Source organism: Capra hircus, chromosome 6 (assembly GCF_001704415.2).
Source record: "Capra hircus breed San Clemente chromosome 6, ASM170441v1, whole genome shotgun sequence".
Lineage (NCBI taxonomy): Eukaryota > Metazoa > Chordata > Mammalia > Artiodactyla > Bovidae > Capra > Capra hircus.
Genome location: NC_030813.1, coordinates 45027567 through 45040515, shown reverse-complemented (window position 1 = coordinate 45040515; position 12949 = coordinate 45027567). Strand labels below are relative to the sequence as shown.

The following is a 12949-nucleotide window of genomic DNA, read 5'->3' as shown; positions in this document are numbered from 1 at the left end:
GGGTGGGGTGGCTAGTGATGCCCTGAGGGAGGGAGAACTTGGATAGGCTTTGAGCCCAGTGGCAAGCAGTAGGCAGGCCCCGGAGCAGCAAGGGCGCGGAGTGCTCTATCGGCTTTTCTTGCCTACATGCTTTCAGGAGAGAAAGGCGGCTAGCTTCCTCAGCCTCCGGTGCTGAGGGCAGGGAGCCGACCCCACACCCCCCACCGCAAAAGGCAAGCAAACCCACCCCCGCTGAACTCAAATGACAGCGTTCACATCCTTCAAATATTAATAAAGGCAGCTCAAAATTCTGTACTCTTCAAAGACCCAAGACAAAGTCTCCCTTCCCAGTGATCGAGCCATTGCCCCGAGCCCTACTTTTCCTTTTCCCTCACGTTTTGGTCTGGCTCAAAGGAGCCCAGGGTCTCCCCCCAAATCATTTGGAGCCGGTGGAGGGACTGCGGGCATCTGATCCCCCATCGCTCAGCCGGGTCCCCGGGGCGGGGCGGGGGTCTCCGTCCAGGCCGGCCCCTCCCGCAAGGTCACCTAACTTTTTCCTCTCTCCGCAGCTCCTGGGAAGGGTCCGGGAGGGGCCGGAGGGCGCGGCGGGGGCGGTGCGAGGCCCCCTCCCCGCGGGCGGGCGCCCGCCCCGCATTATTCATTGGCCAGAGCGGGCTGCGGGCGCGGGTGCTGATGTCAGGCGGGCGCGGGTGCGGCGGGCGCAGCGGCGGCGGCCGCCCAGCAGCCCGGGCGCGGGTGGGGGGGCGCCGAGTGGGGGTGGCGGCCAGCATGCTGCTCGGCTGCGGCTCGGCCTCCCACACCCGCGGCGCCCTTGTCCTCGCCAGTAGCGGCAGCGGAGTAGCGAGCAGCGCCCGCGTCTGCAGCGGCGCAGGGTCCGAGCACGCGGCGCGGCGGCGGGGGTCGTGGCCGGGACGGGGACCGGGGACCCGGGCATGGCGCTGCGGAGGGGCGGCGGGGGGCCGGGGTTGCTGCTGCTGCTGCTGGGCACCGCGTGTCTGACACCGCCGAGCGCGCAGGTGAGGCGGCTGGTGCGCTGCCCCGCCACTTGCAGCTGTACCAAGGAGTCCATCATCTGCGTGGGCTCCTCCTGGGTGCCCAGGATCGTGCCGGGCGACATCAGCTCCCTGTGAGTGAGTGGGACCCCTCCAACCCCCAGCCCCGTCCTGCCCCACCCTGCCGCCCGGGAGTTGCCTCTGGCGCTGGGACAGCGAGACCCTGACTCCCCTGCTTCCCGGCCCCCTTTCTTTGCGTTTGGGTTGAGGAGCGCTATGGGACGTGGGTGGAGCCTCGGGCCCGGGGGAGGTTGAGGGGAATCCGAGACTCGGAGTCTGGGAAGCCGGACAAGTCCCTGTGGCAGTGTTTTCTCAAAGTCTGGCCCGCTGGCCACCTGCATCAGATCCACCTGGGTCCCCTGGGGGAGTTTGTGCCAAGGCAGATTCCAGGGCCCGCGCCGAATGATGCAGGGTCTGAGGAGTGGAGCCTTGGAGTCTGCATTTGGCCGTCCCAGGTGATACTGGCATGCATTAAAGTTTGAGAGGAGGATGTGTGCTGGAGTGGAGAGGTGTGGGGGTGGTGTGGGGGCGTGTATTTGCAGCCCAGCAGGACTGGAGCAATGATGAGGCCTCACTGTCCCACCCGAGGTCTGGGGCTGTGGTTTCCATGGTGGCCTCCTCTGTTCACACTGTTCACACTGCAGGTTGGACAGAACCTGAGAAAGGGCATGTCACTTCTGGAAGTGGTGATGCTGTTCCATGTGGCCTGGGAGAGGGAAGCACAGGGGACTTGGAGAAGCACTAGAGAGTGTGGGCATCCAGCTCAGTGGGCAAATGCTGGGAGTCAGCCTGACTTCTTGCTCTGAGTTTACAAGGCCTTCTTGCCCACTTCCCCACCACACATTCATTACCTTGGCTGCGTATTCAGTGCTGGAGGAGAAGATAGGAAAGGGATTCCCCTTACTAATTCACCTGCTTGAGAATGCCTTCAACCTGGCCTTACACAGTCATTCAGGCCACATGACCAGCTCTCATCATGGCTGTGGAAGGGGCTCTTGGGTTATATCTTCACTGCTAGGAACTGTTTCCTGCTGAGATGACTCCTTTGTTCCTGGCCAAGGTGCTGGAGTGATATCTATTCCGTCATAGGGCACGGATTCCCCCTGGGGGTGGGGAGGAGGAAGTTGCTCACACTTTCTCTTATCTCCACTTCCCTGCCTCCATCCCAAGCAAGGTACTGGGGTCTGGACCCAGGAGTGAAGGGCTTCATGTTTGCATTTATAGAAGTCAGGAGAGTCTGGCCAGGCCGGAACAGAGGGGCATTTGATGCCTAATTTTGCTAAGTCAGATGACATGGAGAATTCCAGAAATGAGAATTCCCCTGGTTAAATCCCTTATACCACCAGCTGCTTAACACAATGTCATGCTAACTGAAATAATTCTGAAATGATGTATTGAGGTCCTACTGGGGCCAGAAAGGATAAGGGACCTGGTGGCTAAAATAGTCAAGTTCCTTGCTCTGGTTGACCGATAAGTCTGACAGATGGCATTGCCTCCCACTGCACCTTCAGGTTCAGGTGTCTCTGAGTTGTTCCCCAAGGCTTTCATGGTGCATTTAATCAGAAGTGCTCTGAGTGACTTTCAGAGCTGTGCTCCCAAGGGGAATGCTTAATCCTACCCTGGAGTTTCGTGGGCCAACATTAATGCTGTGTCTACACAAACAGAATCATGGGCAGAGGTAAAGCAATTATCCATTTTCAGTTAGGCCCTCCTGTAGTTAAGAAAAGGAAGTGAGGGGATTGATTTAAACCGGCTGAGATAATGTCTATGGAAGGAGCTAGACTGATGGTAAAGGTTTCCTTTATTCGGCGCAGTTTTCTTATTGATCCGGTTCATTGGAAAATGGCTGGACTCATCTTGTTTTTTACCCCAAGAAGTCCTGCTTGAAGCCTCACTCCTGAGTGGAGGAGTTTGGACAAGGCCACTCGCCTATCCTGCCTAGCACTTCCTGAAAGACACATAGTCTCCATTTTGTTCCTCTCTTGCCTGTAGGAGCCTGGTAAATGGAACGTTCTCAGAAATCAAGGACCGGATGTTTTCCCATCTGCCGTCCCTGCAGTTGCTGTGAGTGTGGGAAGTCCTCTCTGGAATTGGGGGTCCTGGGCCATGGTCTTGGGAAGAGCCATTTCTGCCTCCTGGTTATCTGTCCTTCCCAAGGTACCCATGCCCCACCAGTAAACCAAGGCAGCTCTTAGTGTTGATTTGGCCTATCGTGTCCTCACCAAGCTGAGTCCCCAGTGCTCAGCTCCCTTTCCCTCTCTGGCATGTGTTTTCCTCAAGGACTTTATTGTAGACGCCATTGCCCACACCCAGCAACAACTGGGGAGATGAATTACATTGAATTATGGCCTGAATTTTGCCCAAATGAACCATTTCCCAAACACCTCCCTTTAAAAGAGAGCCTGCATTTTAAACTCTGAATGTTATTATGGTCATAGGAATATTTCTAGTTGACTGAGTATGTAAACTGTTGGGCAGCATGCTATGCATTTATGGGCAAATTTTTATTTAATGATATCAGTATTTTCCTTTTCCCATTTGACAGATGGGAAAACTGAGGCTCAGAGAAGTTAAGTAACTTGCTCCAAATCACAGCCAGCACTCTGACCCAGGGCCCAAAGCCCACAGTCATAACTCCTCTTCATCACTGGTGCTCCTGCCAAGTACTTGTGTCCTGTGCCTTTAGCCTTCGTCAGTTAATATTTACTGATAAAAAGCAATGTCCAAAATGCAGTTTTCAAAATCAGTGACAAAGCAAATCAGTGACAGGCAAAGTCAGGAGTACTTAGCTCACTCTTGATTTGTATTAGTTTCTTAAACTTGATCAGAATGAAAACCATCAACATTCTTCATGCATACAGAAAGATATGAAGACATGGCATATAGTAGACTCATCCCAAATCAACTTCATGTTGATATTTTTGTTCTTAAAATGTTATGTACCTACTTATAACATTATCCTTACCATTTAAAAATCTGTAATCTCTGAGAAATTATAGTTCTATTAAAATATTCGTATGATACAAATGCAGAATAGTCATCAGTGGTGATGGTAGAGACTGTATAAACTTTTACCAAAGGCTTAAGTGCCAACTCAAATAGCTATGTGGTAAAAAAGAATGTTCTGAAGTTTTCTTAAACTTTTTTTTATTATTTCCCATGGGCATGTGTAGTATGCTAGAAAGGTTTTTGTTTTGTTTCATTTTGTTTGGCCTCAGCTGTGTGACTTTGATCAAGTCAGTTAACTTCTCTGAATTCAAGTTTCTCTAAGAGTCAGATTACTTCTTTTTATATGTATACATCATAAAGCACTCACTGGCTGTTTAGTTTTGCTGAACATTGGAAAGCTATGAGATAACAGCTCTTAGGTCATACTTACTGAGACCCACTGGGAAGAAAGGTGGAATAATAAGGGTGACCAGAAAATCTGGCCAAAGGGAATCTACTTGCCATTATCCATCAGTGTCTATGAGTCAAGTGGTACATGGAATGGGCCAGTTTTAGGCTGAGAAGAGCCCATGTTTGCCCACAGATCAGAACATAACCAAAGAAACAGAAATGGCTTCACCATGTAACTCAACTTTTGCACTTCTTCACTGGAATCTGTTGATATCTGTCTCGTTTTCAGATTGCTGAATTCTAATTCATTCACAGTCATCCGGGATGATGCTTTTGCTGGACTCTTTCATCTCGAATACCTGTAAGTTTTGTGCTTTGTCTATGTGCTGAGTAATTGGTATGTCAGTGGAATGGCTGTATGGCTTTCCAAGCTGGAACAGCATCTCTTAGAGAGCTTGGGGGTGGGGGAGAAAATGCAAAAAAAAAAAACCCATTCTCTTTTCAGCGCTGACCTTTTATAGTTTATTTGTGTATGAACATGCTGGGACAGGAGGAGGTTGGAGAAAAAGAGGGGGAAAGGGAACAAAGAAGGAAAGATATTCATTCACTCTCTGCTGACATTTAATTTGTCATGTTGTAAGCACAATTGGAAATTGCATCGGGTATTTTTACCTCTCAAAACTAGGTGTGGATTTGCTGATCAGCCAGAAATAAAGCTGAAGGATTCCGGGGGTTACATATTTGTAAGAAAGTCTCCCTCTTTGGGGCTACAACTTCATGTTTTTAATTCAACTGTCCTGTATCCCATTTGCAGTACCCCCGGTGAGCTGCTGCTGGGAGTCTAATTTTATTTTTTCTCCTTTAAAATCAAGGTTATTTTTCCCTTTTCAGATGTGTAGTTATCCCCTCACCAGCAAGGAGCTCTGCCCTCCCTCTGATTTCTGCCTTTTCACACTCTCATAGTCCTTTTCCCCTTTAAGTTCTCCCATCCTTGTCTTTTGCCATTTTGTAATAATATTAATCCAGCTATCAGATGGGATTTCCTCACTTAGTATTCAGAAGGATTTTTAAAACCTTGTCTCTGCCTTCTTATCTGAGATATTTGAATTCTAAGCACATCCTATGTCTAGGAAAGCTCTCTGCTGATTTTCTGTCCCCAGGAAAGATGTCTCTGGAAGAATTCTTTCTCCAGAGGATACATAATACAGGTACTGTTATAATCCCTGATAGTCTAGGTAACCAGGGAAGAGTGGTCAGGCTAAAGCACTAAGTTTAACTAGGTTCTACGGAAGCACATAAACAGTCAATGGAGGTGCTGAGTGAAGAGCAATCTGTTCTCTCTTTCCAGTAGTGCATCTTCCTGTCAAAGTTATTGAGAAGGAAGTTTGCTTCTCAGTTTATACTGAAGTTTATTACTGAATAGACCCCTGATTAAAAAAAAAAAAACAAACAGATCATTCTCAGTGTACGAATCAAGAACTGTTTCACTAACTAATGACATCACAGTGCAAAAAGCCTCTCCCTGGGACCATCTCATCAGAGCCCCTCTTATACTTGAAGAAATGTGAGGCTGTAAACTGAAATTTAGTTCTCTGTGGCCCTAGGGAATAGTCCCAGTGCATTCACTTCAAGTATTTCCCACAAAGACTTTAAAGCACGGCCGGAGTTTTTATTGTGAGATCCTATGTGCAAGCTCTAAGACATTTAAGCACTGAGAAAGAAAGAAGTTTGGTCTGTGCTCAACTTCCTTATACTTTCTATTTCCAGTGACCTAGAGATCTAGAGAGTATCTCTGTCTTTGTTGCCCATGTGTTCAGAGGTGACGCTGTGCAGGACATGATGAACTCAAGCTTGTTGGAGTGAGTGAGTGAGTGAAAGTCTCTCAGTCATGTCCGACTCTTTGCAACCCCATGGACTATACAGTCCATGGAATTCTCCTGGCCAGAATATTGGAGTGTGTAGCCTTTCCCTTCTCCAGGGGATCTTCCCAACTCAGGGATCAAACCCAGGTCTCCTGCATTGCAGGCAGATTCTGTACCAGCTGAGCCACAAGGGAAGCCCAAGCTTGTTGGAAGTTTAATTGAATTCTCCCTGGGCAAAGACTTCAATGTGTGCATAAAAACTCAGTCACTTCCATTGTGTCTGTTTCTATGCAACCATATGGACTGTAGCCCACCAGGCTCCTCTGCCCATGAGATTCTGCAGGCGAGAATACTAGAGTGGGTTGCCATGCCCTCCTCCAGGGGATCCTTCCAACCCAGGGATTGAACCCATGTCTCTTGTGTCGCCTGCCATTGGCAGTCAGGTTCTTTACCCATTCAGCCACCTGTGAAGCCCAAAGGCTTCAATATGGAGGTGTAAAACAGAGGGCTGTGTTCAAGGGACAATGATATAAAGAAAAATATTAATAGCCAGGTGCTGTGAAATGTAAGAAGGTTGGAGGGAGAAAGAGGTCTGGAAGCGTTCCAATCTTGTGGAGTTTGAGAATCTCTTGCCGTGGTCTTGGAGAAGGAAATGGCAATCCATTCCAGTACTCTTGCCTGGAAAATCCCGCAGACAGAGGATCCTGGTAGATTATAGCCCATGGGGTCGCAGAGTTGGACACGACTGAGAGACATCACTTTCCTTTCCTTTCCTTTGCCTTTGTCTAGGCCTTTCTTCTTTCTCCCTCAAAGTGTTTCTACTCATGCTGCTGACTGTGACTTTGAGGACTTCCACGCTGCTTCTGGAAGGAATGAAAAAAGCGTATCTGTGTGCATGCACTCTTGAACACATATCCGGTCCCCACTTGGAATCTGGTGTAGCTGGCCGAGCCTTTGGATGTTAATTTCTGAAATTCATAAGTGCTTTTAGATTCCATTCTGAAAGCACCCCAGTATCTTTTTTTTTTTAGGTATTAAGCACAGAAAATTCAGTTTGATTATATGGATTTTCTTCTTAGGTTCATTGAAGGGAACAAAATAGAAACAATTTCAAGAAACGCCTTCCGTGGCCTCCGTGACCTGACTCATCTGTAAGTCCTGTGAAAAGTGTTGTGATTTCTTTAATGTGTAGAATGAGGGTCACTTCCTGGTGCTTCTCTCCTTTTTAAAAATTTTTATTTTATATTGGGGTATAGTTGATTTACAATGTTGTGTTAGTTTCAGGTGTACAGCCAAATGATTCAGTTATACATATACATATATCCCTTCTTTTTCAAATTCTTTCCCCATGTAGGTTATTACAGAGTACTGAGTAGAGTTCCCAGTGCCTGCCTCTCTTTCTTGGCTGTTTTGTCCATATTGTAATATCCACTGAAGGAAATTCATTTCTAGATTGCCCAAGAGGTTTCTATATTGTCAGTCAGGCACCATCCCATCATAAGCGCTCATACACTTGGCTTTCTTATCTTCTCCATCCTCCTGAATCACCATTATGGTTCACATGACTGCCTGTGAAATCAGGGAGTGACGGGAGTGATGGAGGAGGTGGAAAGGAAAGAAGCATGTATTGTATTGCATACCTACTCTGTGCTTAGTAAGCTTTTCTTTATCTTTCTCCTTAATCTGGGAGTCCCCATTGTACAGATTTGGGGAACTGAGGCTTACCTAACTCACTGAAGAATGCTGAATGGAAGATCAACATTTGTTGAAGCAGAATAGAGACATTATTGTGGTTCCTTTAATTTGAATGCAAATAGCTTTTTCTTTCATGTTGGATTTATCTGTTGCTTAAGCTAAGCTCTCTGGATTCTTTAATAGCTTTCTAGAGAAAAAAATTAAACAAATTGATTTGAATTGGCGTATCAAATGAAACAAGCACACACACACTTAGCAAATTTAGAAAACTGGAGAAGTAGTGGCTGAGCTTATGAAAATGTGAACATCGTCTTTGTCTTGGTAGGAGCAATTTCACAGCCAGGAACCAGTCATATTTGCATACTAGAAACTTTGTGTTTGAGTAGGATAACATACCCCAGTTCCATAGTGAGCTTGCCTATGGTCAAAAACACAAACGGGGGAAATTGAAGGGCTTTGAGCCAGAGTATTAGGCAAGGGTGGCAGTACCGCCCGTATGTGAACTCTAACTGATAAAGCATCTAGAGAGATAATCTTTTACATTAGACCCTGATAGAGGCAAAGGTAGCTGTCAGTAGGCTCAGCGAGCACTTGATTCTGGAGTCCTACCAATCAAAAGTCTCGCCTGAGTCACAGTTTGTAGAGGAAGGAGATGAGGGAGCGGGAATGGGAGGTCCAAACAGCACAGCCGATCCTGGACAGCATCAAACTCTTGTTGGCATTATTTCTCTGTGAGTTCTTTCTTTCCTATAAAAGTGTTGATTGTTTTTTCAGATTCAGCCTAGATGCCCAATCCCCACATTCTTGCAGAGGCCAAGACAGTGGGCTTTGAGTTACACAGATTTAAGTGCAAATCTCAAGGATGCCATTTGTTAATATTATTTAACCCTTTTTGAGCCTCATTTTCCTCGTCCTTGAAAATGGGGATGATTATACTGAACTCATAAAATAGCTGCATATGGTGGGTTAATGCTTGTTTGCAAAGCATCCGGCCCATTATCCATGGTAAATGCCTAAGATCTGGTTGGCGTTATCATCGTCTTCCTCCTCCACAGCAGAGCATCATCATTCCCTCCACCCACTCATGAAGAAGTCTCAGTTTTCTCCAATGGCTGCTGAGTAGCCTTGGCAGTTTGGGTGGCTAGACAGGGTCTTTGGTAAGACAGCTGTGGATGTCTGGAGAGGAACAGCTGTGGCCAGACAAATCCACTTCCCAAAAGTCAGGAATGAGGGGCTTTGTTTCTGAGCAAAGGCTCTGGGCAGATTCTGCACCTAAAGCAAAGCCAGTGTGACAGGTTGACTTTGCCCAGATGTCAGCTTTCATTGAACCAACTGGCTGTGGGTCCCTGATCTGAAAACAGGTGTGAATATGCAGGTATTGTTCATATATATTTGCATATTTTTTTGTATGTGGGCCCTTGGGTCCATGCACTTCTACTCATGGGTGCACATGACTGTGTGTGTGCTTGTGCATTTGCACATACAACCATATGCTGTGTTACCCATATGTGTGCAAGAGGCACCTCCTTGTCTGTGTGACATGCAGGGCCACACACAGAGGAAACAAAGGAGTCTTTTGTTTGGGTCCAGAGTGCATCTGGTGTATTAGAGGAGATGTACGTTCATCTGGCATGTGTTACCATCCTCCAGGCAAGCCTACAGAGCACCCTCTCCCCGGCTCTCCAGACTGATTTCCCTGAATATGCCCACAATACTGGGCTCTCCTGAGCACACCCAGTTCACCCCCATAACCAACCTTTCCCTTACATCATTTCCCTTGCCCAGGAGATGGTTTCTTCTGCCCACAGTCTTCTGGAATCTGCCTTTTCCTCCACAGTCCAGATTAAGTTCTATCTTCTCCCTGGAGCCAGTCCTGATCCGCCCTCCTCCCTTCTTGTAGCCTGCCCCGCTGACTCCACACAACCAGCTCTTGGCTGTAGACAGTGGCCATATTGGTCGATGCCATTTTCACGGATGCTAGTTTCGTCTCTGAGCTGTGTTGAAAGCTCCCTGAGGGCAGGGTTCCTACAGCTCTCCCATTAGCTCTACTCCTCGCCAGCATCTCACATGGGGCTAAACCAGCAGGATGTTCTTTCTGACTCACTGGCAGACCAATGAGTTACTAAGCTGAGTTTTCCTTATATGCTCTATCTACTGCAGTGCGAGTCTTATGACTTTTAAAGTTGACTCCTCTAAGGCTGGAGATGTATGTAGTAATAAAAAACTTTTCCTATGCTGTTCAGGGTTTCCCAGGTGGTGTCGTGGTAAAGAATCCACCTGCCAATGCAGGAGGTGTGAGTTAGATCCCTGAGTTGGGAAGATTCCCTGGAGTAGGAAATGGCCACCCACTCCGGTATTCTTGCCTGGAAACTCCATGGACAGTGGAGCCTGGTGGGTACTGTCCATGGGGTTACAAAGAGTCGGACATGGCCGAGTGTGCACGCAGCGTGAGCGAAGCTGCAAACACTGTCTAAAGAAGGAGCTGATCCCCAGCCCACCCCATCCTCTTTTTTAGTGTGTGAACTGGTAAGCAAGAGAACACATCAGCTCACTAAACTTCACTCCTGTGCTTAAGGAAGTGACTATCTGAAATTTGCTTGTTTAAGTACCTGCTTTTTATCTTTTATTAACTTTTCTAACACCTGCAGACTCACGTTCATACACAAAGAAACATAGATCAGGTTTCAAAGCATTGAAGGAACAGTGCCAATCTGTAACTAAAATCTGGGACATTTGTTTTTCCACAAAGCCCAAGGGACCAGTTTGCTGTTAAGTAGTTTTAGAAATGAAGTAAGTGCCATGAATTTATAGACAAAATGAAGTGGAAAGTGAGATGTTATGCACTGAGTCTAGGGGTGTGGGGAGGTGGTGGTGGATAATCCATCTAAATAATTCAGCTTTCTGAAATCTAAATTGAACATTTAGAACAGTTTCTTTTATTTTGGCCTTGATGACTCCATATATGCTTATCACTTCAATCCAGTGAATTTCAATTCACTAAAAATATTTAGCTAAACTAGTAACCTTTAATTAACTAAAAAATAGTGCTTTACTTAAAAAAAAGTGACTAGCAACCAGAAAAAAATAAAAACAACTATCTCCTTTTTAAATTTCAAAAAGCAGCTTCTAGAGAACGTTCAGTCTGATTACAGTCCGAAGTCTGTAATCTACAGTCTGTAGTTTCAATTCCAATTTATCATCTGTCCAACCTATTTCCAGCATCTTTAAAAATGTACAAATAAATCATTTAGGAAAGAAATGTAAAATGATACGTGAAATTGTATTTTAGTCCATTTGTGGTTACCTGGATGAGAAAGGACATAATTCAGAAACTATAGGTCTCCCTGTATTCTGTTGGATATCACCAGTAAGAATGTTTGGATTAAAAATGGGCACAAAGCTTTCTATCCTAGCTGACTCTAAGGAAGAACACTCTTTCATTCCTACTTCTTGGATGGGTCATTAGAATGCTATAAAAGACTGATTTCATATATATTTTTAAAGAGGGTGATGCTCAATTCCCTACGTGTTGATTATCATTTATATGTTTTCTGTTTGTACTCAAGTGTGTAGAAGAAAATAAAAGTAAGAGTGTTTTGGCTGACTCACTCAGGGCACGAGGCCTGGGGGAAATCAGACTTGATGTACGTCGTTTCAACACCTAACATCTTTCTACGTCAGCAGCCCAGCACCATGGACATTCATCTTCAGCAGGATGATGGCAGGGCACTGCATAATCCTAAATCATCAGAGAAAGAGTTGATAATATTCGTTCAAATCTACTTCCTGAAGATGGGGGCTATGTTATAGAGAGACATTATAGAAAGTTCTTCAACTTGAAGAACAAAAATGCAGAATGGTTTCTAGTCAACCTTCATTAATGAGAAAATGAGATTGATCTCAATCAGTCATTCCCTAAACATTGCGGTTCACTGAGATTTTGTATTATCATTAAGGTTAGAGCCGAGATTCTTTATGTAAAAAGTATTTACTGAGTCCTTTTTTTTTTAGTCACAAGTAATAAAATTCACTTGGATGCCCTACTAGGGAACTTCTTGGGATAAGACTGAACATCTGTTTTGTTTTTTAATCATTCTCATTTGGTGTTTAAACCATTCATTGAGAGAGACGTACTGAGTACCCACTGTGTGCCACTGTGCTAGATGCAAGGGATACAGATGTGGACAGACAAAAACCTCTCATCTCATGTAGCTTATGTTTAGGGAGAATACACAGACAATAAACAAATAGATAATATATAGTGTTTGCTAAGTGACAGTTGTGCAATGAAGATCAACAGAGCATGGAAGGGACTTGTGTAGAGATTAGGGAAGGCGGTGAAAGCGGAGGATGGGCCTGGAGAGGGTGCTGGCTGAACCATGTGAATAACTAGGGGAAGAGCATCAGGCAGATGAACAGCAGGTTCAGAGAGCTTGAGCTGGGAGCATGCCTAGCCTGTGTGAGGAGCAGCAAAGGAACCAGTGTGGGTGATAGGAGTCATTAGGGATCCAGTCCCACGGGTAGGTGGGAATGGAGGTGACCGGCCAATGGAGGGCCTTCGGTGCCATCTAAAGGACTTTGGCTTTTATTCTGAGAAACGTGAGCTGCCAACATGTATATCATATATATCATAAAATGAGGTTTAACGTATATATCAAGAGCTTAATAAATGCTTGTTTTAAAAACAAAATAAACTTATATTGTGTAGTTCAGCGTCTCTGTTATCTTTGTATAACTAAACTAAAATTCTTTATCTCGGTATCAGTGACCAAAGTCAGACACTGAACTACATTGAGGTCTGTTTTAAATCACTTGCATTATTTAAGGGACTTCAGAGTGACTGGGCATGAAGATAATAAACACATTAAATCGTGACTTTCTTGTTCTAGTTCTTTGGCCAACAACCACATAAAAGCACTCCCAAGGGATGTCTTCAGTGATTTAGACTCTTTGATTGAACTGTAAGTAATGAAATTTAAGTTTATGTGTGCTTGTCTTAAA

General features: G+C 45.7%; 1 protein-coding gene across 1 annotated transcript in view; it reads left to right on the top strand.

The window, feature by feature from the left end:
- Positions 767 to 12949, top strand: part of LGI2 (leucine rich repeat LGI family member 2) — a 28645-nt gene continuing 16462 nt past the window's right edge. The window contains exons 1-5 of the mRNA XM_018049343.1: positions 767 to 1126; positions 3045 to 3116; positions 4681 to 4752; positions 7333 to 7404; positions 12838 to 12909. Coding sequence (XP_017904832.1) covers positions 933 to 1126; positions 3045 to 3116; positions 4681 to 4752; positions 7333 to 7404; positions 12838 to 12909 — 482 coding nt within the window. The 5' untranslated portion in view covers positions 767 to 932. The remainder of the gene's footprint in view (positions 1127 to 3044; positions 3117 to 4680; positions 4753 to 7332; positions 7405 to 12837; positions 12910 to 12949) is intronic.